Below are 26,424 nucleotides of genomic sequence, written 5' to 3' on the forward strand. Positions count from 1 at the left end.
AGCTATTAAAAAAGCTTTTTTAATTAAAAAAGGCCCTTTCTATAAACGTGATGATGGTGAAACTACTATCTTTTCTTAAAAAAATAAGTTAGGAAAAGGAACAAAACTGATTTTTTTTTTTGTCTTATGGGGAGGATGCTGCTCTAAATTTTCGGCCAAAATATGTGTCATCCTTGGTACAGATTATTTCTCAGGAAATTGTTGTCCTTGTCTTTTCCTGTTGTTGGAATGCAAGGAAACACGGTCAATATTAGAAATGTCTTCTGTGTATAATACACCTTGTACTGTTTTCTGAAGACCCTTCACAAAAGAAGGAACTTGTAACTAAATGATAGATGGGTATAAATTTTGTTGTCTGATTCTTGTATCCATTCTAGTGGATATTTTGATAAGGTACATTTTGTGGCATCAAAATTATTCGTGGATGATTCTTAGTTGGGAAGAATATGCACTCCTAACAACCTTGGGAGGTATTAGGAAAGTTTAATTTGCATGCATTATTTTCTCTCCTAGGCAGAAGGGAAGAGCTTGTTTATGATACCCAAAGTGATGCTGCAGTGTAAATGAACTATTTAATATTTTCGAGGGAAACAGAAAACTGGTTGTAGTTGACATGCATGCTATGTTGAAAAAGGTAGTAAGTCGTGGTGATGAAGATAAACTGTCTGCTGTTCAGGTGTTTGGAAATGAAAGCCTTCTGCCTTAACAGTTATGGCACAAATCTATCCCATCCAGTGAAACAGCAAGTAGCTAGGTGGGAGTATGGTTGTGGTGCAGGGAATCTGTATCTCCTAAAAGCCACCTCTGTGACAAATGTCCCTTGATGCATAAGCCTTGACCCTGATTGTATTAACCTCTTTGGATAAAAGAGAAAACTTTGGAATCTAGGCAAAGTCTGTATCTAATTAAAAGAATGAAAATGCATTGTGTTAGGGTCAAGGGACAATCTGAGGGGTCAGGAGGAGCATGGGGAGAGCCATCACTAGTGAATGTCAAATATACTTGAAGGGTATACTTTGGTCCTTAGAATCAAAAGTTTTAACATTGTGGTGTTTTCCTTCTCTTTTTCCGAAGTGATATAATTCCATCACTTTGCAAGTAGAGGGTAGATATGTGATGTTATGTGATTGACAGGTGCTTTACAAGTTATGGACCATGGAGTTGCATCGCTACAACTGTGGCTTGACTTTTATATAGAGTTTCAAAGTTAAAGCTCTGTGGTATAGGAGGGAAACTATTACTGGGTAGGGTAAACTGTGATCTTTAGAACAGAATTACATTTTAGTTGCTATTGTTTGTTTCAGCACAAAGCTTAAGCACAGCTTCTCTTTAGTCAGCTCTGAGTCATTTCTGTGTTTTAGGAAGTGGAAGTTATCAGTTGAAAACGAGCCCGGTTTCTTTGAATCTCAAGTGTTTTGGACCTATTATTTCATGGAATTGTTCATAGGACTTCATGGAAGACTTTATAGTCTGATCCTGAATGTAGAAATGTGTTTATCTTTCCCTCTCCATACAGAGGACTGCATTTGTCTTTGATCCAAGCGTCAGCTTCTGCCTGATGCTATTTTGGGCCTTTGAGTCAATTATCTAGTGAGAACAGGCTTTAAATTTAAGGTGTGTACTGAAACTGCATGTTGATTCTGGGGATCTTAGTGATGCCTACCATTTAATTCTGCTTAGAGAAGGTGATAAATATGAGAGAGCTGATGTCATCTATTGGCAAATGAGTAAATATGGCACAGCATCTGTAAGAGTATTTGGCCTAATGTTTTTCTCAGCCTTTTAAGGTTGGTGACTCAAATGCTTGAAGCTCGAATTTTGTCAACTCCTGTATAGATATGCTATGAAGCCAAGGTTTAAATCAATTATGTTGCTTTTAAAAAGCCTAATATATATATGTGCAAGTTGGAAAGCATGATATATCCTCTATATTCTTAAAATGCCCGCAGAAAGAAAGGGAAGAGCAGCAACATTTCTATTTGGTTTAGGCTGTTCTTCATTCAACTCAAATGAGCTTCTATCCATCCTCCTTGTAAATTATTGTGCTAGTAAAGAAGCGTGTGCTGTATTTGTTATCAAATTATTCTCTCATCTTTAATTATATTCTGCTTATCCTCTTCATATTACATTATTGGATATGTGCATGCAACACTTGATGGGGTAGGAGAATAGTTACCTTGCATTTTAGGGTCAGGAGAAGAGGAGGGTTGTGTCTGTGGCAGAGTAGGACATTTAATCTATGGCATCTATCTTGTCCCTGTCACTGCTGTTGCCACGATGCCTTCTTTTGCTAGATAGAATTCTGCCAGAAAAACTTATGTTGAAAGTATACGTTGTCTTTTCTGACAGATTTAGGACTTGCATGCTTGCAAAAGCAATGCTTCTCACTGTGCTGTGTCACTACAGCTGGCATCAGTGGTGGTGCTCCTTTCCCAGCCCCAGTATATATGAGAGAGGAACGTGCTGCAAGGATGTGCTCTGGGGGCCTCTCATTTGGTAATGCCTGCTGTTGCCTGCTCTCAAATTGTGATTGCCAGTGAACTTCTGAAAGTTTGGTGAAGTCCTGTGTTTGTGTAAGGTCAAACTGAAGGGATTAAATGGTTCCCAGTCTTGGGAAGAAGACTGAACTTTAGATTTCTAATAATCTGGCTAGCTGGCAACTATCACTGGACAAGGAGCATTCATTCTGATTTTATGCAGTCATAATTGTAACTTTATAATATCAAAGGTAGCTTTAATCTATGTGAAGCACTTCTCATATTGTCCTTGCAGAATACTTGGCTAAACTCAAAACAAAACTTAAATGTAGTGTGAATCACTTAGAACTCTAGTTTGCTTTCCATGCTGGAGCTTTAAAGATCTTCATAAGCATTTAATTAACCCCAAAACATCTAAGGATGTTCATTTCACGGGTGATAGCACTGTGGCAGAATTGGATGAAATGAGTTTTATGATGTTTCTCAGTTACGACTAGCTTGTGGCCGGCTAGAGGAATAAAAGCACAGGAAGAAGCCCTGTCTAGCTGAAATTATTGTTCCTCTAAGCTCTCAGTGGTACATGCTGAAAAAATGATTATCCGCCGAATGGGGAATCTTTTCTTCTGTTCCTTTGAAGCAAAATAATATGCTGACGCTTCTCTTTATCCACTGATTTTTTGGAAAGCATTAATTAAAAAATAAAATAAAATCACAACTTCTTATGTGGATCTGGAGTCAGTTCCCCAAAATGAATGCTTAATAAAAAAATCTAAAAGGTAGAAAGAAAGACATTTATTACATAGCAGCTGGCATAAATCTTGCTTCTAATGAGGATAAAATCCATGTAAATGAATCATTACAGTAAATTGTTGTAATTAGGATTTATTCATGACAAAGGTCTCATGATTATATAATCAACTTTTAATGTATTAAAATTTATAGTCCAAACTCTTAATTCTATTTTATTCATTTAGAAGCAGAATTTGTTAGGGGAGGAGTGTTTTCAGGAAGCTGTCTTGCTACATGCTCTCAACTATAGATGGAATTTGATTCCTTTGCAAGTATTGTCTAATTCTGATGTTGCAGAAGGCTCAAATTCTCCTCTGGCAAAACCAAAACTGTTAGCATTTTAAAAGGTCTCCCCAAATACTGAAGTCAAAGCTTCAAGGGCTTTTAAGTGCCAGGTGTTTTATTAAGGGCCTTCCAAATTAACAGTAGCGTATACGTGTGCATGCACATCTTCCGAGTGTTGTGCAAACAGCAATGGACCAACATGGTAGAAAGTTGCTGCTAGTTCATGATTGTCCAGGCTATGAAAAACTTGCTTCTATTTTTGACCCCAGTCCTTGCCAGGTGGATAGAAGCAGTATCGAGTATAATAGCAGGGGGTTAAGGTCATCAGCAATCCAACTGTGAGCTGAGTCTGTCCACTTTTTTGGTGGGTGGCAGGTAACAGGGACAGGGCTGCTCTCTGAGCCCTACTATCTTGAGTGCAGCTGAAGCCCCACAAAGGAGTGCTGTGGCAAAGGCTGGGAAATTAAGGCTTTGGGCTTTCTTCTGTCTATTGAAAAGAATAACTTCATCTACTGGGCTGTTAGCTTGATGGTTTCAAAACCATTGCCCAAAACAATTTTAAAAAAAGTTTCCAACTTCCTTCTTGACAAAGCTGGAAGGCTTCCAGTGAGATGCTGTAAATCACCAAAATAACTGTAAGGGTACGCTCTGCTTTTGGGGATCCAATAGTTGAAGGCAAGCTTGAGTAGACTTATTGGATCTGACAATTTCTGGCTTAAAATTGGAATAGATTTTTTCCCCTCTCAAGTTTTAAGAAGTCTGGATTACAATTACAAATTTTCTTGTCTCCTTTCCAACTTAATTCTATTTAATAGTAAATTTTAAAGGCTGATTCTTCTTCTGTGTTGTTCCTCATCCTTCCTGCTTCTACTAGAATTTAATAAAAACAGCTGGGTAGCCGTGATTTGGCTCTTTTTGGCTTCAAGAAAAGTCCTTTAGCCACTGCAGTCAGAACAGTTAGAATATCCTCAGGCTGATTTTAATTACAGCAATGTCTGCAAGTGTCCCTGAAGCTTGGAGGACGATTTTACATCTAATCTGTTGCAGGTGGGGTTTTGAATTGATGGCTGTCCAACATTGCTATGAAGATTTTCAGGTTTTTTTTTTCCCCTGCATTATGCTGCAGTGCTGAGTAGCTTCACTACTGCAGCACTTCTGTCCCCTTGTTTTCTGTTTAGACTAATGTTGAATGCATTGAATAGAGTTTGTCCCGCATTCCCCAGCAAGGGTAAAAGCACACACAAAGTCCTGGTGCTTTACCCTGTTCTACTGTTCTCCTTCACATATTAATTCTCTGTAATAGCCACCCATAAAGAGTTCAGAGAGCATATTAACTCCTGTTCTTTATTGCATAAAACATACCTGATGGTGTAAGCAGCTCATATGACAGCTTCTCAGATTTTTGCAGCTACTGCCAGAATCTAAAAGTGTTTTAACCTCGTTTGTAATGCTGGGTTTAAATAACTTGATGATTTTTGCTTTACAAGGGAAAAATATCTCCCCCCGATAGAGAAACATTCTTATATAAATTTAGGAGTGGCTTGGCTAGGGTTATTTTGTTTACTCAATCATGAAGCAAAACCAAAGTAGTGTACCTCTGAGCAGTAGAACTTTTTCAGAGATGATTCTTACAGAATGTAGATTCTTTTTGTCCTTTTCCTTTGATTTTCCCAGAACTCCAGATGAACTCAGGGCAAATCCTCTTTCCCCTTTTCCTCCCCCCTCCCCATTTAATTAAGGCTGGGAATGCAGGTACTCAAAACCCATGAGATTTAATAAGTTTCTTTGAGACCATTAGTGAATCACGATGAATGCATGCCCTGTTTTCTACTCTGCTAAATATAGAGGTGGGACTGGTTCATGGTGTCCTTGGCTGTCACTGGTACCACATGAACCTTCTTAACCAAGTTGAGTGCTGTCTTTACAGATGTAGGGGTTTTGCCTTCACTACTCCAGCTGAGGGGGCTGCTTCTGGACTTCATGGCTTGAATGCTTAGGAATCAGCTGCAAGTTTCCATCCTACATATTTGTTGGTGGGTAGTTTAGAGCCATTTGTCCTTGTGTCAGTGGTACATGCTTAAACCCGAATAGTTCTTTTGCTCTTCTCGGTGTTTATCTGTAAATCTACTGACCGATGAAAATCGTGTCCTTTCTCAGCCTGGTTTTGGGTGCCTGAACACATTTGAATCTACTCTTATGTGGCAGTCACTCAGATATAGCTGTTTGCCATACAGTCCTGTTCACCTGTGCCCAAGGGAGGGGTTCAGATGGTGCAGATGCTCAGCATCCCATATCTGATACCTCCAGTCCTTGGTTCACTTTCTCAGCAGGGAAAAACCGGGTAGTACTTAAGTGCATTCCAGATTTTATTCACGATTGCACATTATGTTCTATGCTGCCTTAAGTACTTGAAATTACTTCACTGCAGCCATGCAAATAAAGCAATTTCAGCGTGGCCTGGAATTAACCTGCACTGGGAACTAACTACCTTGTCCTTTTTCTGTTGTCGCTCAGCCTTGTCTTTTTTTTTTTTTTTTAAAAAATATAATCAACTATATACGTATTTTCAAATATCATCCTACTTGATGTTGATTAACACATTCTGTGCACAGTCGATCAGTGGAATTTCATTTTGTCTTCAATATTATTTTTGGATTTAGTTGGAGAGACCTAAGATTTTGATTTCAATCACCCATTTGTCTGCTAAAAAATTTGAAAGTCTAATCTCCTGCCCACCACAGTAATTAAAGATCGGAAGAAAGATTTGTCTTGCAAATACTGCACACACACTGAAGCAGGAAAATGTGTTGAGTTACACTTGCAGATTAAAAGATAGATTGATTGCTTTATGAAGCCCTGAAGTTAGCCAGCAGTGTCTAAGAAAAATTGTGTTTATTATTATGGCATGTGTCAGCTTTCTTGGCAATTGACTGGAAAATCTTCTAATCCAGGTATCACTGTATCACTGTAAATAAATGTCACTTCTGTCTCACGCAACATTTTTGTTTCTGCAGAACTATTTCACATGTGCAGTGTACTGCTGGGAGGGAAACACACCAACCTGAATGGTAGTTGAGGGCTAGGGAGCCACGTGTGTACCAATCTGGCAGCAAATTTTAGGGAAATAAGCCACTGTAAAAGGATAGATCTTCTGGAGGCTGGGTTGTCAGCTACAGTTGTGTACATAGATACACCCCCACCTGTCTCGCTGTCTTGTACTTGACACTACCATCCATCATCCATTTCAGGTTTCTGCAGTTTCTCAGCAATAAAACTTTTTTAGTGTTTCTCACTTCACAGGTTTTAAAACAGCTAGACCCTGGCTAACAGCCGCAGTTATCTCTCAGTAGGGCTTCGGGGAGGGGATGCAATTGCTCCATCAAGGAGGCTCTAGTAGGACTGAGCAGCAGTGGAGAAGTTCAGCTCCCTTGTCATCAGGCACAGTAGTGACTTCTCTCCTTGTCTGCGTAAATTTTGATCTTTAACAGTGTGTGAGTGTTACAGCACAGAAGAGATGCAGCACCTTTTGCTGTTTTATTATAGTTAAGTGCTGTGAAGAGTTTCACAAAATGTGATGTCACCTCTACTGTGGCTTCTTTTCCTGGTGAGATGCCAACTGCCATGCTATTGCTGATGCTGATGTAATTTGTCTGTCTCCTTGAACAAGACTTTGTTGCATCTTCCTCTTCCGATTTTTCTTCTCCCCCTGTTTTTTCTTGTTTAATTGGGATTCAGGACTTCAAACCTCCTCGTTTCCTTGAGGAGGAGCTGGGTTTTGTTCCCTGTCAAAGAGAGGGTGAGCTACAGTCGCCCCTGCACAGGTACATCCTTGTTCCTGTGTATCGATTTAAGGAAAGTAGCTGCTAGTTTCTGAAGGATTTGCTGTACTCCCTGAGAGCGTATAATAAACCTGTTGGCACCTGATGGCTTCACGTCATTAACTGGAGCATATATTGGCACTACATGCTTCTGCAATTGCTCCTTGAGTGCTTCTTTGATGTATGCTCACTCAGTGCACTAGTGCCGTCCTTCTCCTTGGCACAGGATAGCCAGGGAATGCTCACGGGCCCTGGTCTGCGTTTGTTGTGCACAGGGGCAGGTTGGTTGCCAGAAGGTGGTTCTGGTTGACAACGGCCAAAGATGGGCTGTGGGTTCAGCTGTGCCAAATGGCGGCTCTGCCATGCACTGAAGAAAAACTTACTCTGAGCTGTGCAAGGGTATTTCTGCTGCAGTTGGACTTGACTGCACCATGTGTAGCAAAGACATTGGATATCGTGTTAAGCACAATCAAATGTTACATGCTAGTTCTACAACTCTTATTTCTCCTTTCTTTTATGCCTCTTAGGATGTTTCAAAGATGACCGTATTGTGTTCTGGACTTGGATGTTTTCAACATATTTTATGGAGAAATGGGCCCCCCGGCAAGATGATATGCTCTTCTATGTCCGTCGAAAGCTGTCCTATGTCAGTGGTGATAGTACAGAAGGGAAAAAGGTGAGTAGTAATATATTTTAACCTGGGATATTTAAGTTAACGTGGGATTTGGTGTTCTGGAGTACCTGACACACCTGAAGAACTACAGACCAAGGATAAGGAATCTCCAGCTGTGTCTACCACAAGAAGTTATGCAAAATTGGCCCACAGAGAAATAGCGTGGTTAATGCTGTGAACATCAGCAGCAGTATGAGTGAGCTTCACTATCACAGACTTGAGGAGATCAGTTTGCATGCTTTTTTGGGAAGCTTTTATGTTCATCAGCCTGCATTTAGGGGGAAAGAGAGGACATCCATGCTGATTTTTGTTTTGCTTTTCAAGGATGGTACTTTATAAATTGAAAGTTTAAATCTATAGAAAGTGAGGAATAAAAGAGGAGGAAGGTGGTCACTCTGGTATTTCAAGAACCCTTCCTGACATACCAGAGTATCAGGAATGAACACCTATTGGATACTGAGTAGCAGAATACATGCAGCCTCCTGGACCTGGGATACAGTAGTGGCAAATGACTGTATTCTCATCATCTATATTTAAGGTAATACGCCCTCCTGTAGAAGTAGCATTTCTTGAAAACACATAATCAGTTAGCGTAGTGCTGCTGCACAGGTATTTTCCCACTAGAGATTTGAGAAACTTCTCAGCATTTTATGGCAGTTTTCATCTTAGGTGGGGGAAACAGAAGCAAGAGAAATGATTGCTTTTTTGTGAGTTAAGGAGGTGGCTGTAGAGGATCAAAAGCGTGAAGATAAGTGGAAGAAGAAAAGACTGGGATTAACTTCCTGACATATGTAAATAATTTACACTGTTGTTGATTCACAGTTATATGTGCATGGTGTATGCGAGAGTGTTTTTAACCAGGTATACCAGGGGTTTCTGGGTTTAAATGTGGTGACGTAAAGAACCATAGTTGTCAGCTCCCTTGAGAAAAGGATCCTAGATTTTCCTACATTTTTGTTGGAGATACAGGAACCAGGCAGAATTATCTTCTTTCTTCCCCCCACCTCTCCAAGTTCCATCATAACAACCACCGAGGAGAATATGGCAAAACATTGCTCTTTCTCTCAGATTAGTGGCTTAGTAGTCTTCAGCCAGCATACTTGGAGCTTTAAGACTTTTGGAGGACACTTTCATCCTAATCGTTGTTTAAATGACTATAAATGCACTCCTGTTTCACATCAAACAATGTTGTGGCTTTGTTCAGCCTAATAAAAGCATGGGTTGTTTAACCTCTTGTCCTTCCCAACAGTGAGGGTGAACCTCAGAGAAAGCCTGGTCACTTAAATTCATTCACAGACCTGTGATCAATCTCTGTTTAACTTCTTAATCAGTTTAAAGTGTTTGAACCTCTCATGGAGGGGAGACAGTGAAATAAACCCTTGCATTTGCTCTCAGAGCCTTATTTAAGCCTCCTATAAGCATCATAAATATTTTTATTTGTGAGGGGGATTCGTAAGTGGTAGTTATTACAGAATCAGCATTAGTGAATTGCTTGCCCTCACAACTAAGACTGGGTGTGTGTATTAAAGCACACACAATATTTTATAACATCCCCTTGACTGTTTTCAGTTTGCTCAGACTCTGAGAAATGAACCTTTCCTGTGACTTTGAAGTACTTCAGATGCTTTGTGAAACTTCGTAGTTTGGTGGTTCTTTGGTACCTGTACAGCTCTCCTCCTGTTTGATTTTAGCTGATGACTTTGCAGTACCAACTCCTCTTGTATCTAATTTTTGAGCCTGTCGTGTGCAGTGAGACATCAAACAACTTCCCCTACTCTTTGAATTATGACTAAACAAGTTTTTATTTTCCTGTGTAGTTTTGGCTATTCTTTCTTGAAAGATGGTTGTCAAAATACCAAAGTCGTATCATTAAAAGTGAGGAAAGCTAGAGACTGATATTTATAGAAGCCAAATATAAATCAAGGATCCCTGCCATCTACCAAGCTGTGTGCTCTCATTTACATCCTCAGAGGTAGACTGAAAAGGTAGATGAAGGGGAGAGGTTCAGAGTTGCTTGGGCTAGAACCGGAGCTGCACTGTTGGCTACTGTCTTGTGCCCAGGCTGTGCTGAACAGTCTGGTGATGATTTGTCCATGGGCCGTCAACTGAAGTTGACTATTAGGTAACTGTAGAGGTGGGTCTTTTTGTAGCTTGGGTATACAGTGAAGCAAGTTCATTGTAGTTCTTCCACAGGCACTATATATGTGCTCTGCATTTGTCTGGCAATTGTAGGTTTTAGCTGAAGAATGCTGGCAGAGACACGTGAGGTGAATCGTTGTCCTGTGACACCTCAGAGTGTTGTATTCATGAAAATAAGATCTGTACAGCTTTGAGCACAGTAATCTTCTGTGGGACTGATGACAACAACAACAAAAACTGATTGAGTGGTGAAGGGCTGTTTGTCTGAATGCTGACAATGGCGATGTTTGTTTTCGGAGATGACGAGCTCACGCGGCATGTTCACATCATTTGCATGCCATGGTGTGATGATTCATGCCAGCAAGAAACAAGTGTCGATTTATCAAACTTTTCAGGTTTTGATGGCTGTCCTGTGTAATTAAAAGTTGTTCCTGCTTGCGGGTTTTTTTTTCTATGCTGACTGGAGCTGAAGGGTGTCAGCAATAACATTTGATTTTAAGTTGAAGCGTAATAGAGGATAAGCAGAAAAAAACTGATAGGATCAAGATTAGAGATTCTGTTCAATTTTAAGGCTGGATGAAAAGGGCTTTGGATGCAGCTTAGTCACAACCGCTTGAAGTAATAAATCTCACAATTTGGTAGTGATGATGGTAAACTTCTCTACCACCATAAATTTTATTTTAAAAGGCCTTTTAAATTATCTGCTTCGTAGACCTCCTGCTCTGAGCAACTTCCCGTTAGCTTCTCTTTTCCACCCCACCAGTTTCTAAATTGCACATGTATAGGTGAAAGAGCAATTAAGCTCTTAATATGGTCTATGCCGGGGCGGAACTGCCATATCGAATTCTGGGCTATATCCATTACACAGACTCTTGGATCCCAGACAAATGCACTCAACTCTGTATTTCCTTGACATGTCACAATAACAATCTTGCAGTTTTTCTTGCCAAGTTTTGAAGATACTTCTTCTCTTGATGTCTTCATAGACCTCATCAGCCAGGATCTGTGGAGGCAGGGCATTGTGGAGCATAGCTCTAGTCAAAGTTAAGGGATTTAGTACGCTTTTTTAAGGTGGAACCCCTTTGACTTGTTGCTCTTTGTGCACTGTTAAGTCAAGACTCAAAAAACCCCTTCACTGCTGTCTCACACACCAGCAGATGTGACCTACTGGAAAACATAAGCCCTGATCCTCACTTACAAAAGGTACATTGCCAAAACCTACAGCTTTGGAAGGTTATAGTGGTTGTAGCTGGGATTCTGATTTAAAGTGGTATTAGATCAAGATTTAGTATCTCCAGTGCAAAAGGTATTTATAAAGGATTACCCTTTGTTACAGCTGCAAGCTTCTGATCTTTCTGTAGAGAGAGGCTTTACTCTCTCATGGTACTACAGAAGATGCTAGTATGGTGTTAACAGAGACAACTGCTGAGTAGGGAGACTAACATGAAACCTCAGTGATAGACCAGCAGAGCTAGGTTGTATTAAACCCTGCAGCCTTGCATCATGCTTTGTCACCTGGAAAGGGTGCCGCACTTATTGGGCAAAGCAATAAAAAAAGATAAATTTAAAGACACTGTTGGTATATGTTCTGAGCTTGCCTGGATTTTGGAATAGGTCCCGTTTTCTTCAGCTTACTATAAATGTGGAGGAGTAGAGTTGCTGCCAAATGCATGGGATAGTCATTCAGGCTGTTAAGTCTTCAAAAAGCTTCAGCTACTGATGTTGTGGCTGCAGCTTCAGAAACAGAACTGAACAGGAGCCATGGTTTACACATTTATGCGCATCTGGACCTGTGACACAACAAATATTGGCTGTGGTGGGAGACCAGTTAGTTTCCAAAGCTAAATGACTTTAGGCACATGACTCTCCCTGAAAATCACAGGATTTTCATAGCTGAATCTCTAATTCACTGTCACCATCTGGCTGGCTGGAAGATTCGACAACCTGAAATCAGCATCTAGCAGAAATGCAAGTTTTAAAAATCTTATGTTGCTGTCTCTGTTGTACCTTTCAGAGCAGTGGTGGTTTTTTGAACATTGAAAGCAAACAGGATGTCTCCAGAAGAGCTGTTTGGTATACTTCATGGCAGTTCCGCATCACCATCTGAATGCAACAGAGAAGCAAATGGCCAAAAATTGCATCTTTTTTCCGAACAAATTCTCTCCTTGTACATGAATAGTATGTGGGAACAAACAACGATTGCAACATGTGCAAGTCAATGCAGAGAGATGGCTGTCCTGCCTCAACTCTTCCATTGTGCTAAGTTTGTGGAGGTGTTGCAGTGAGTAGGAGCAGTGGTTTCTGCACAAGGTGACAGGAACAACACATTGCTCTCATTTTGAAACATGAAAAAGGAACACTGACATTATCAGATTGATGTAATGATTTTCTGTAAGGAACTCAGCATCTTAAATGCAAAGATAGGGCTTTTCTTGTACAATTATCCTTCTCAGAAATTCTTGTGCTTTCTCATGCTACTTTGCTGATGTTTCGTTGTCTAAATACGTGAACATAAAGGAGCTGCTACTTGATAGCCTGTGGTGATGGTATGTTTTTTGCAAGACCATCTCCATTGCCTATGTGTGCTGTGGCAGGCTGCTTGGCAAAAACGAAGAGAAGGATAGTGCCGCAGATGTGACAAGAACATCTCTTTCCTACGCAGAGCTGGATCCAGCCGTCTGTGACCTGATATGTGCTTGTGACATACCTGGCAGCCAACGAGCATTCAGGGTGGAGATGCTTTCTTATTCTTTCCCATTTCCAGAGTAAATTTGCATCTGAGGCAAAGCAAGCATGCAGCTGAAATAGCCTCTCAGTGTCACAGTCAGTAAACTCCAGACTCAGGAAGGGGATGTGGGCTGCAGGAGCATTTTTAATGATTTGCTTTTTATTGCTTCCAGTCTCTGAAGAACTCTTCTTAAACAGTCAAAAAGGGTGACAAGCAAGCCAGAATTAGAAGTGAATTTAATATGAATTGCACTGAAACATGGTAGCCCCTGAGTCATGTGGCTGAGAAGGTGCTCTGTTCTCTGCAGCAGAGAGAAACTTCATTGGGAAGAGGCAGAGATCCGTTTCCCCCATCTGATAGAATTATAATGAATGACTCAGTATTGCAAATCCAGTCTATCTGAGTCACTGGGAGACTGAGGGACAGAAGAGCACTGCTAGGCTGGGCTTTGCACCCTGGGAAAGGTAGAAGTGTCTGCTTGGAGCTCCCTGAAAGCCTCATCAGGCTACTAGTTAAGCAGAGCACTTAGTGTGTTTGATCTGCGGGTTACAGTCAGTGTCAGCTTGCTTCTTAGAGGTATGAAAGTGCCTGGTTTTAGTGTAGAAATTAATATGCAATTGAATTGAAGTTCTGCAATATCGTAATCAAGTCTTTAATAACACCAGTAATTAGAACGTCTAGTCTATCCACCAGGTTTTTCTTTCCCCCTACGTTTTCTGGTCAGTAGCCCAGTTTATGCATTTCCACAGTCAAGAGAGCTGCGTTTGAAATATAATGATTTAATAACTTTTAGTGATGTTATTTCTCCCATGTCTTCGTCTGCTGCCTTCGTTACTGATGTAACGTGCCTTCGCTTGTTTTGCTGACTGTATTCTGCAGGAGGCACACTACGTGTTGCTTCAGGCACTTGTACTTTTCTAGGGAGGACTCCAGAAAGGCTGGGAAATAATCTTACGGGAATAAGGTAGCAGTGAGCAACCTGTTACATCTGAAAATATTGGTTACCCTCTGGTCTGGGGCCACATTTGACAATGCATAAATAGTCACATGTGTATCTATCAATTTTTGAAAGCTGATTTAGCAGATTTATGGAGTATTTGAATTGGGGAATGAAAGTTGATGCGATTCACAGAGTACAAGTGTCAGGTAGCAGCTAGGATTACTTTGTCAGTATCTCAAATACCGTGATTCCTTGCCTTGCTGATACTGCTCAGCATGTTTTAACTCCCAGCCTTGTCTTGCTTAGCCACAGCTACAATGGCTTTCTTGGTGCCAGAGCTAGGCTGGGCACCCTGTGTGTCTTATGATTTGCATGTTGTTGCTTTCCCGTCATTTGTTTGATGAGCATCATCAAGCATTCAAACTGCTCCAGTAATTTGAACAACTTGCACTTTTCTTATTTTTAATCTTTTATAACTCTTCTGCTATTGCTAGAGTTGCAAAGACAGAACTAGACTTCTTGGTTTCTTTTCACATAAGTAGTTTCTTTTCAGCTTCCCTAGCACTCATTACCTTATTTATAATCATTACTGTTGCTTTATATATTTCTTACATGAAGACTTAATAAACCTTACAAGGCCTGTGGCTTTTAGTGATAGCACTGCAAATAGGTCTACAAATCCAGCAAATTACTTTGGTCCAAAAGAAAAGGTCCTGTGTGGTGGATCTTCATATTAATGAATGTTATATGTAATTATTCCTTTTTGGAATCTGATCATAGTTAGTGGTTTGGCTGGTTTTTAAACATTTCAATCTAGACTATTGTAGATACACCAATGTCAAATTTACTTTGAGGTATGTGGGTATAATACTTGGAAATACTTGGAAAAACTTGAGGTGAAATCCCAGCTCCTCTGAAGTTGCTGAGATTTTTGCCATTCACTTCAGTGGGCAAGAACTTCATTCCTGTTAAATATAGAGGGTGAAATAAACTGAGTTGCAGAATAGCTAGACCTATGGATGTGTCTGATCTCTTGTAAAAATCCCATTCGACTAATCTTGCTTCTCTTCTTGTCTGCTGTGACTCCATTCCTGCAGTATTCCCTGGGCCTTCTGAAGTACAGCTCATCTCCCTACTCTGTCCCCAGTGTCCCTCCAGCAATGTCCCATGCCTCTTAACCTGCGTAGTCCTTTTCTGTCTTTTTGGTTGCTACCAAGGCAAAAGGTAGCTGGTGCTGTGGGTGGTTCATGGCAAATGGCATCTGAGAAAAGACAGAGCTTCCCTGGGCCTTCTTCAGCAGCACCAGTAACGTGGAGGTGTCCAGTTGTCAATTGTCATGATGATACAATCCATGAGACCTCTGTCAAGTTTGTCTGCAGTTGGCCAACACATTTGAAAGATGGGCAGGAGTGGGAAGAAACTCAGTTGTGTAAGTCCCACTTTCTTAAACCAGATGTTATATTTTTTTCCCCATTATACGCACCATTACGTCAGGAACGCTACAGCTTTTTATGCATATAGCCAGTCTGCTTTAAGATGACATCTGTCCGGTAATGCCACATTCACATGAGGTGATCACTGCTGTTGTGGAGTCCTAAGTAAACGCAAGAGATGGGAGAAAGAGGACAGGAAGGTAGAAGATACTTTGCAACAAGTTCAGCTGCTTATTTAAACTAACACGGCTTCTTCAGGATAGGAAATACCACAACTCTTCTTGCAACCTAGTCTGGATGATTTTGGCTTGACTGGGTCTCCCGTTTACAGATAAGCGTGACAAAACAGAGGGAATTGTTTGTTTACATTTCAATTTAAAAAGCGTGTTTGCTGGTAGTCACCTGTGAATCCCTGTTCCTGATTAGTATGGCCTGGAGTAGGAAGGGTGTCTGTTGCAGCAACACCCTTCATGTGCCATCAGCCATCCTGCAACTTGGGTGATGAAAGAGGATAATCCACTGCCATTCTCCACGGCTCTTACTCCACCTGCAAACACCTTTACATGTCCTTGCCTACAAATACACGTAGCATTTGCAGTAAATATTCCAAATTGAATGTTGAAGCTAAATGTCAGCATGGTGTTGGCTGGTAGAGGTAAGGCATAAATACTACCTTTTGGGATGATCTCGGCTGCAAAGTTTCTCACCTGCAGGCCATGAATGAGTAGCAGAAGTTACAGTCACCCAGCATTTCTCATGCCAACAGATGGAAGAGGGAGTCCGAAGCTATGAATAGACTCTCCTGGGTAACTGCATCTGGAAAAGATCAGCAACTGCTGTTGGGCATGCAACTTGTCCCATTTGGACCTTGGAAGCAACCTCTGCAAGACATTGGAGTCCAATATATCTTCTTCCTGTTCTGATTTATCCAGAGACATTAGAAATTACAGTCAGCTTTTTAGATCATTTACTGCTCTTTCTGTTGGTTTGGCTTTTGATTATACAAAGTGATTATAGGGAGAGAATTCTGAGTAATTAATATTGAAGCAAATTTTTAGAAAATGGATGGTTTTGCAGATGAACTTTGCCTCTTGCACAAAACAGTTTACAGTCACTTTATTGCAGTGGGCTTTGTTTCAGCTTTATAGCTAAGGTGGGTGTCGAGTTGCCATAGCTACTGGGCATCATGCTGCCTTTATGTGGGCTCTAGAGTGCGTTCCAGGAGGATCAGGTGCAACTTCTGAATAATTAATAGTATCTGGGAAAAGGGAATTGGAATTTTGTTTTGGAGGGCTTTCTTCTTGTTGTCCTCTACAGTTACTGCCAGTGAAAATTACAGTAGCCATAATCCTAAGAAGAAAGCTCTGTGTAATATCTGAAAGAATCTCTCTTTTTCATTTTAGTACATTGTTGCATTGTTAAATACAGTTGTCCCCTTTGAAAAATTCTCTTGGATATAAATATTCTAGGGAAGGCTTATAACGTAATCTGTTGTCACTGTCATTGTCCCTTCTGCAGCTTCTCTATGTGACAGGACTGGGGATGCACCCTCCCATAGGGCTTCTCTGCATGCTCCAGAAAATACCAGACTTCTTTGATTTTCTTCCCATTTAATAGAGAGAGGTCTGTCAATGCCGAGCGGATGAGTGAGCAGATGGATTTTCATGGGTGACTTGGTTGAATCGGTGCATGTTGTCTTGTGGGGTGTATATTCTACAATGGTGCTTGGCGGCCTGTTACAAAACACAAAAACGCGGCTCCATTTACAGGTCTGTGTTACTGCAACTTCTCCCAGCTTGTTAAATACACGTGAGGCCAAAGTCTTTGGAGATTAGAGTAGTGACCTCCATGCCATTCGTGGTGATTTCTTGTTCTGAGAAAATGCCCTATTTCTGTGCCAGAGTCCTGGCAGCTCCTAGGATACTGTCTTTTCCTTCTGAATTGCATCATGTTGTCGATATGTCCTAGTTGTTGATCTGTTCTAGTACATAGATAAGGAAGCAAGGAGTGACCTGGGTCTTGGTCGTCTGGAGGTGGGGAGTTTTTGCCCAAAGAAGCAAATGCTGTTGTAATGGCAGCTCCAGGCTGTAGGGAAAGTTTGGACATGTTTTGAGCAATTTTTGGCAGGTCAGTCTTTGTGCATCCAGCTTTGCTCCAGTGAGCTGGAGGAGATGCTAAAGCCAGAGACATTGCAAAGATTTCAGCATTTATCACACAGATCTGTATTGCTGCAGCATTTCAGACAGCAGTCTTATTTTCCATGTCTCTTTTTTTTTTTTATTAATTACCTCCACCCTTTCCCCAAGAGCAAGATGAACAGGAATCACTGCACACAAACCCTCTTCTGGTACTGGCTAGCTTTGGCTCAGACCAAATCTACCTTCTGATATCTGCTAATCTCAGACCTGACGCTTGCTGGTAAAAATACCATAAAATGATCAGACCAGGGTAGAGTGCTCTGCATTAAATTAGGGTCATGGAGCTTATTGATAGATTTTTTTATTATTTTTTTTTTAGATGCAGAAATCAATATAACCCTTCCTTTTCCCTTCACCAGTTTATTAAATTAGCTTGAAACATTTGTAATTCAAAACTTAGAGTTGCTACATCTTTAAATTAAATAATATTCTGAAAGTTCCGAGGGAGTATGCATGTATTTTTTGCTTTTCCTTAACATTATCAGGAGCAAGCCTAGTGGGATTTGAAGTGCTTCAGAGCTAGAGTGAAAGTAAAACATAGAAAGTGAACGCCTTTTATCATTTACATTCTAATGGAGGTCCGCTTCTATCAGAGGACCTGTTTTTTTCTCTTAATACCTTTTTTTAGGACTCTTCTAAGCACTCCAGTAGCTTATTACAGCTTGATTGCTGCCTCCAAAATGCATTTGTATCAATCACAGCCTTGGTGACATTAGTCGTGGAGATGATGCAGAAGTCCACAAGTATATTGGGTTTTGAGAATCCATTGAAGGTATTATATTTTCAGGTTACTGGAAAGCTGAGGTTTGGGAGTGAGAATTGATGTCTTTGCACAGGTTGGAGAAAATAGATTAGGTTTTGTGGCAGAAGGAGCCACTTAGGCGCCAAAGTTTGTTCTTGCTGTTAGCTGGTTCTAATAAAAAGCTGCTGTAGTCACAAATTCTCTCTCTTCACATCCATAAACCATCTTGCTATAGTAGCACTATTGCTGCTATATGAAGTGTTTCGAGTTAGTTGTAATGTGTATGTGTGTTCAAAGGATCCAGAAAGAGGACTTTTACTGTTCTGCAGAGCTTGGGAACATAACTATAACTTACATTAACATTGCAGTTATAGTTAATACAATTTAATTTTTTTTGTCCTGACATTGCCTGTTGGCTGGTGTTTAGCGTTTAGTACCACTTATTTGTGGTACTTTAAATATTTTCTCTGGAGTTTTTTGCGGTTTTGGGGTTTTTTTTTTAAGATATCTTTCATTCCCCCAAGAGAAAAATTTTATTGTGATTGTTTATACTGGTAAAGGTGTAACCTTCTTTCACAGTCCAAATTTATAACTAAATGCCTTGTGCTGTGCGAAGCATAGTATGTATCAATTATATAAGTGTCTGATACAAAAGCAGCTGTGTATTGCACCAGCCTGGAGGGGCTCTTCTGATGCCCTGAGGAACCAGCATTTCTGCTTGAAGCGGGTCTGGATGGGGTACGTGTGTATCTGTGACTGCCTGCAGACCGTGAAACAACTCCTTACTTCCAACTTCACACTATGCCAGTGGTGCTGCTGCTGCATGTGAAGTTGCTTAAATGGACCAAGAAAGTCTTAAACAGCTGAAGTTGCTGACCTGTGCCGGGCTCGTGCTGTTGGCAACTGCACAGGTCCTGGTACCAAAGCTATCTGGTTTCCTACTGCTACAGGTTTAGTTGCTGGGGTGAGGGGACAGGATGCCACACAAAAATCCCAGCTATGTGATTAGGTGCTTGAATAAGTGCCTGTGGAGGTACAAAATACTACGTGTCCAAGAGTAAGTGTTGTCTAGAAAATGGAGACATGCTATGCTGCTTGGTGATACCAGTTTGCTCTGTTGATGTCCGTCTGGGTTACACCGTTTACTGAAATGTGCCTCAGTACTGAAAAGAGATTGTTTAAATGGGAGGAAGTAAAAGAAGTGGCTGGCAGATAATGCTCAAGAAAAGAGCAGAACAAACTAGGACTGTGTTTGGGGGTGGATCTGAGGCATGAGAGAGGAGGTCATTAGTTCCTTTGGTCAGTGAATTTAGAAAGACTATTTAATTTGGTAAGTATTGAAGATGCCATTCTGGAATTACACCTTTTGCTACAGGGAAGACTAGTAAAAGGAAATACTTGGATAAACATGAGAACAATGCTTCTAATGTTGAAAGCCACTAGGCTTCACAATAGTTGGATGCACTGTGTGATGGGGGCTTTTAAAATGGTGCGCTGGTGAGCACATGCTGAGTGATAATTCTGCTTTTGTAGAAGATGGACCAGTTTTTGAAAGAAACTTTTTTCTTTTGCTGATTTTTTTCCTGATCTTTTGAACCAAACCTGTCAATGTAAAATCCTGAAAATCAAATTTCAGTTTGTATTGCAGCTGGCTTTGGAGACAGTAGGACTGTTTGCTCGATTAACTTTATTGTGGAAAAAGTCTTGAATTTGTTCACTGTATCTTCTTCCTCTCCCTTTTCGTGTTCAGCCCCCTCCCCTTTACTGTTTTTTAGTGAATGTGGTCTGAAAAAACCCTGAAAAGTGGTACTACTACTAGATAAACCTGTAATCCCATTAGATTTCTTTTTAACAGAAAACCAGATTCTGCTTTTTTTGGATGGCTTCTGAATGCCAACAAAATAGTGCTTCTTGTAAACCCTGTTCTTCCTACCCCATGCTTTCTGTGCTGCCCAGCTGACAGCCTGTATCAATTTTGATTGTAGATTTCTTCTCAGGAGTTTTTCAAAGGCTTATGCGCTAAGCTGTGCAAACAAGGTGATTTTCAGTTCACACGGGTTTCATCAAACAACTCTAATGCCTTGGGAACTGTATAAAATTAATGCTGTCCTGAGTGAGGGGTTTTTTGAGGAGAGGGCCTAAATATCCCAGTGTTCATATTATTAATATCAATTAAAAAGATTGATTGAATTCTGGAAGTTTTGGAAAGCAAATAGGCATGGTGGAAAAAGTATCCAGTTTATCACAAAGATTTTAAACCTAGACTGGGATCTTAGAGTGGTTTTTCTGGTTTTTGTGATAAAATTATTCCAGCTCTCTGTAAGTGTGTAACTTAACACGTGTATTTTGTTGGCTTCCAGTACAAGATCTTGTATAGCTTGAGTTCTTTTGTAAAGATAACCAGTCTATAACATACACATCTCTGAAAGGCATATTTCTGTGAATAACTACATCAGTTTTGCTTTGCTCCTTTGCACTTCGGATGTTCTTTTTGTGCAGATGGTAACTCCTGACAACAGTTCTGGGGGTAATGTGTGTTGTGGGTGGGAGTAGCTGCAGCTGGAAGTAGCTGTGAGGCTCTTCAGGACCTCTGGTGTCACTCCAGAGTGGGCACAAGCATCGTGGCACAGAAGACCATAAAGTCCCAGAGATGGACCATACTAGTATGCGAGAGCTGTGCAAGAAGAAAAAGAAATGGGCTGAAGAACAGCAGGATGACTGGCGGGGTCCTGGCTAGGTAGTGGTAAAATGGAGCAGGCAAAGGGGGAAGCAGCCTCAGGTGGAGGTGTTTGTAAGGGGCCTCTGCAGGATCAGTGACTGGGATTATAAAATTATATAAAATTTCAGAATTGTGGATGACACATATTGGTGCTGTATAAATTATGAGGGGATGACCATTGGACTGTGCAGCCTGATGCCTAGGAAACGTGGCATCCTTTTATTGGTATAGTTCAATACTGCAGTGCCAGGAGTGCACACAGACTCTGGAAAGGCAAGGCACAGAATGCAAGTTATTTAGCATGCAGTTGTGTTGCTGTGCAGAAAAAGTGCAGTCCTGAGGGAGTAGTAAGAGCGTGTACACCAGCACTGTGCTGGTACCAGGAAACTCCAGTATTGGTGAAATACTGAGAGGGTAGAAAAGGAGCACAAGTTCTGCAGAGGTGCCCTGCTGAGAGGCATGGAGACCTCTTAAAGGAATTTTGTGTATTTTTTCTGAAAGATTAACAAATGACAAAAACAAACAAGCAAACAAAAAAAATCTAAACAAACAAAAAACCCCACCAAACCAAAACTGAGTATTAAAGAGCTTCTTAATAGAGTGGAAATAGGCATGACAAGAACCAGAGGCTGGCAAAAGGAAAGCAGCTGAATTAAATGAAGTTGCCTGCATTCATTGAAGTTGCAGCCAAAAGGATGATTAATCATTGGAACAAGTTCTCAAAATAAGGTGTTTTCCCAGGCACTGTCTAGTCAAATGTGACTAACTGGGTTTTGTGAAGAATTAAGAGGGTAAAATGTCTGTGACACGTAGGAGGTCAGCCTAGCAGTTGTAATTCTCCTTTATAACTGTAGCTTGGTGACCTCATGAAAACTTTTATAAAGGTGGCACAATGGATTTTGGCTTCCTGAAACTGTAGAAGGGACATCATCTTGACTCAAACAAGGAAATATCCAGCTTGGCTTTTGGATTTCACTGGGAATAAATCATTAGTATTTATGTAGTTCTTTCTATTAATAAATTTTCACACTTGCAGGAAGGCACTTCTATTCTAAAGCCAGATAAACAAGCATAGAGGTGAGGCACGGCCAAGTGAATCAGCAGCAGGCCTGGAAAAAGATCCAGTGTCTCCTGGATCCTTGGCTGAGGCAGACTTGTTTTCTTGGGAGGACTCAGCTTCTGAAATCCAGCATGTTCTCCAGTCCATGTAATTTCTTAACTCCAAAAGGCCAAACATGACAACAGGAAGGAAGCTTAGAATATCACAAAATGGTGTTCTGATGAAAAGCATGAGGTATACTAAGAAATTTTTATTTTTTTATATATATATGGTATATATTATTTGAGATGTATATATGAAAAATTATGCTCACATTTACCATGTGATTTTTATGTAAATTAAGGCACTTCTGTAAGGCAGGTGTTTCTCTTCATTTAGGAAGTGCTGTGCTCAGCACTGGCAACACTGACCTAAACTCACGTAATGGTTTCTATTCTTGGGAACTCATGGAGATTTTGACAGCACTCCTGTTTATTGATGTCTGAGCACTTAGAGGTCAGGTGAACATGTCAGTCTTCTGTTTCCCATGCCGTCAATCCTGAATGCTGACATTCACTTGAAACGATTCACTTAAATATAAAAGGTTAGTACTTACCCCTCATTTTTGGATTGGGACTTAAATTAAGAAAATTCCTTGGTGACAGCTAAACATAGCTACTTTACAGTATTATGTGATCTTACAACTACAATTCTTTTGCACATAAGGAGCCTGAGTAATGGGTCTTTCTTAGGCTTCAGGTTTTGATTTTATGTTCTTGGCATATATGCTGTTTGTACATAGTACCAGGAAGATAACCACACAGATGCTGAGCAGGCTTCCTTGGGACATGGACAAATCGTGTCAGCCTGCCAAGAAATTCAGATTGCTCATTTTAAACAACAGTGATTAAGATGTATGGAACGGTGAAAATTTGTGTTTGAAGTTCTTTGTATGAGGGGTTTTAATTTTTTTTTTTTTAATGATTGATTTGGAGGCCTCCTATATTGGCTAATGCTGAACAAGTGGCTGCAGGGTCTGAATGGAGTCAGCCCCAGTCTTTCTTATGTCCTTCACCCCACCTAAGACTCCACAGTATGCCAGCCAGCAACAGTGGGATCATTTACTACGAGCTGAACCAAGCCTTTTGATTTATTTCACGTAATATCACATGGCCACCTTCACACCAGCACCGTGGCAGTAGAGGGTAGCTGAGATTAATTTGTGAGCTACAGCACTTGTGTGGGAAATTGAGCCCCTGGAAAGTGCTGTTTGTTTTGGCCAACCCAGATTTAGCACTTTGCTTTGTGCCAAGGTGCCTTATGGACGCCTTTTTGCTATTTCTGGAAGAATTGTTTAGAAACGCATAAAAGAGTTGTCGTAGATAGAAGTGTTTATGAAATAAGGGGTGAGGGTTTTTTTTTTTTTCAAAAGTGACTTGTAATTTGGATGCCGGCGCTGTGAAGCATATTGCCAGTCAGACAGGTGCCCATTATAGCACACTGGCGAGGGCTCATTGCATTTTATAAAGCAGATCCTTCGGTGATACAGAAAGTAAGGCATCCGAAACTACTGGCTGCTGTAGCAAATGCTGCCTTCTTGGTGTAACAGCTGCCCTAGTGCTGGGTAGGGCTGGTTCATTCCCCTGACACTCACCGAGGACGCTTACTTGGGCATGAGCAGGAGCTGCAAAACACATCCAGCAGATGCCAGTGCCGTGGAGCTCATTTGGGAGTCCATTTTCTGTCTTTCTGAGGTCAGATGAGTGCTGCCTCTGTCACTTCTGGCTGCTGACAGCTCCTTTCTCTCTGGGAAGAGGTCATCCCTGTCCTGCCCAGTTTGACCTGTTGAACAGAGATCTATACCCTGTGCAGTTTGTTGCCTGGTGAAAAATTGAATTCCTTAAATTCCCCAGATTAATTTCCTTTGGAATACAGTGTGGCTTAAACACTTGGCTCAGGGAACAGCAGTGGTGGTGATTCATGGTGACCCACCGTGCCTTAACCCATAGGTTGTTTCGCCCAGGAATCCTACCTTAAATTAGTGCATAGGGAAAAAGTGATTACAGAAAGGCCCTTTTTCTGTTGTTATCTGTGACAGGTCTGGGGGGGGGGGTGTTCTATGAAAGAGTTGTTGTGCAATGGCTTTGTAATTGCTGGGAAGAAGTAGTTTAGCGTGTAAATGAATTTCAGCAGCAGAAAAAATGAGTGACTGACTTCTACAAAGGGAGGTTTAAACTTTATCGTTAAGAGACGATTAAACTCTGCCTGCATTAAAATAAACACTCCACAGATCTGGAAGCAGAAGAGACTGAGGTCATGTCTGCTGAGCACTTGGTCAAGCTTATCCTGGTGTTCGTTAGAGCTGGAGTTTTACCTTGCAATTACTCAGTCCTGCCTTTCACCCGGTTCTCTTGCTGCATCTTTCCCTCAGAGACAGGATGTCTTTTGTTTCACAGGGTATTTCTGGAATCTTGCAAATGTGATGTTTCTGTGCTTTTAGGCACGAAAGTGCAAATATCACCTGTGTTTATTTGAAGATGAATTTAGATTAGGTTATTTCCCTCAGCTGCTCGTGTCTTAGTTTCTTACAGTAACTCTCATTAGTTTGTGTGATTATATTGCCAATAGAAGAATTCTTGGTTAGGAGCTTTAGAAGAAACAAAAACAAAACAAGGGAATGATGATGCGTCAGTCTATAGACATTTTTAAAAGGTATTTGTAAGTTAAAAAAAGAATGATAGAAAACAGTGCATTCAGCTTGCATGGTATCTGATGGTAGTATCAGTCCTGAATATTGTACTGTTTCACTGTTCTTCACTATATTTCTGTCTTGTAGCTTTATCCTTCCCAGAGGAGTTGAAGTAAATGCACAGTTACTGTAGGGCTTACTCTTATTTTGAGTTACTATAGGGCTTAATCTTCCTCCATTTGATTTTATTCGTATATTCTGACTTCTATGACAATCTGTTTTGTAACAGATCGTCTCTACCCTTCTTTCTCTGCCCTGACCAAAGCAAAAAAAGGTTTATGAATTGCTTTGTTTACAGGTGTGTCAACAGGTCACAGTATTCTAGATATTTCTTAAATATCTGTTAAAGTATGTTGCTGTGTTAACAAACAAAGAGAAACAAATGCTTTTCCAGGTGTTCTGTCAAGACAGTGCATAGTTTTGATATCTGTTAAGTGTTCTACTTGTCACCCTATTCTGTATTACCAGTTCAGACATTAAAGCATGCTGCAGAATTTTGTTTAAAGTGTCAAACTACTGTTCAACTCTGTGTACTGCATCAAGTTTCATATTTATCTCAGTTGCTTCAGTTTGTTAGCATTGGTAGACTTGTTTCTGCTTTCTGAGATTATTTGGGATTTTTTATTTGCTTGTTTCTAGTACAGCTGAAAATCTCACATGTGGTTGAGTCCAGTCAGTACTGTTACTGTGAAACCTTTAGAAGAGGGGTTACCAAAATGTCCTCTCTGAGGCATTAATTAGTGGACTTTGTCTTCCCAAAGACTTCCACTCCAGTGGGGAACAAGCAACAGCCACCTGCTAGATGATGTTGAGCATTAGTCTAGTGACATGTTTGGTTCCGAGGGACTGCATCAAGAGAAATACGTATATGTGTTTATCCATGACTTTAGTTTCATTTTTGCTAAAACATACCTGTTATAAGGAATAAGTGAAGCTGCTGTCCAACAGGGAGATTCCCCTGCACAGACCTGCCTTTCCCACCCATTCTCCTTCACATCACTCCTGTCCCCCCAGCTTCAGTTCCACGCAGAGCCTTCCACAAGTGCCCACCTTGCATGGACAGCAAAATCTCATCCTGGAGGAAATATGCAGCAGGAAGCTATGCAACAAGCAGCTTCTGGTGCCAATTTTATGTTTAGATATAGGTACTTTAAGTAATGTTTTTCAAGGAGATGTGATATTTTCTTAGCAGGTTGAAGTTGAAGTTTACCGGAGAGATTCTAAGAAGCTTCCTGGCCTGGGAGACCCTGACATTGACTGGGAAGAGAGTGTCTACTTGAACCTCATCCTACAGAAGGTAACAGTGAAACTTATCTAATTTTCATGGGCTATTTATGCTAGAAAGGTTTCAGGGTAGGCTTTGATCTGTCACCTTTCCTCCCTAGCTTGGAGAATTTGGACACTTCTGGAGGATATAAAGAAAACATGGCTTTAATTTTGCCTTTCTGAGTCTAAATGAGCATAAACCAAGATGTTTATTATTTTTCAGTAGAGTCCTAACAGCTTTTCTCGAAAAACTTTAAATATATCCAGTGAAGCTGAGCTGAATTTTATGCTCTGTATCAAAGCTTTGCAAAATGGAAGGATTTGTCAAGTTTAATGGTTTTTGAGAGTGAACAAAACTGTTAGACAAGCAACATTTCCCTTAGAGTTCACATTACTGGTGCAGCTAAGAGAGGGAACTGCTAGATGGAA

The 26,424-nt window shown here is 40.7% G+C and overlaps 1 protein-coding gene across 1 annotated transcript in view; it reads left to right on the forward strand.

Annotated features, from left to right (window-relative positions):
* KIAA0930 (KIAA0930 ortholog) overlaps positions 1 to 26,424 on the forward strand; it is a 132,726-nt gene that overhangs the window by 91,019 nt on the left and 15,283 nt on the right. The window contains exons 2-3 of the mRNA XM_086466162.1: positions 7,897 to 8,045; positions 25,919 to 26,026. Of these exons, the coding sequence (XP_086322288.1) occupies positions 7,897 to 8,045; positions 25,919 to 26,026 (257 nt within the window). The remainder of the gene's footprint in view (positions 1 to 7,896; positions 8,046 to 25,918; positions 26,027 to 26,424) is intronic.

Source organism: Leptosomus discolor, chromosome 1 (genome assembly GCF_034619465.1).
Source record: "Leptosomus discolor isolate bLepDis1 chromosome 1, bLepDis1.hap2, whole genome shotgun sequence".
NCBI classification, from domain to species: domain Eukaryota; kingdom Metazoa; phylum Chordata; class Aves; order Leptosomiformes; family Leptosomidae; genus Leptosomus; species Leptosomus discolor.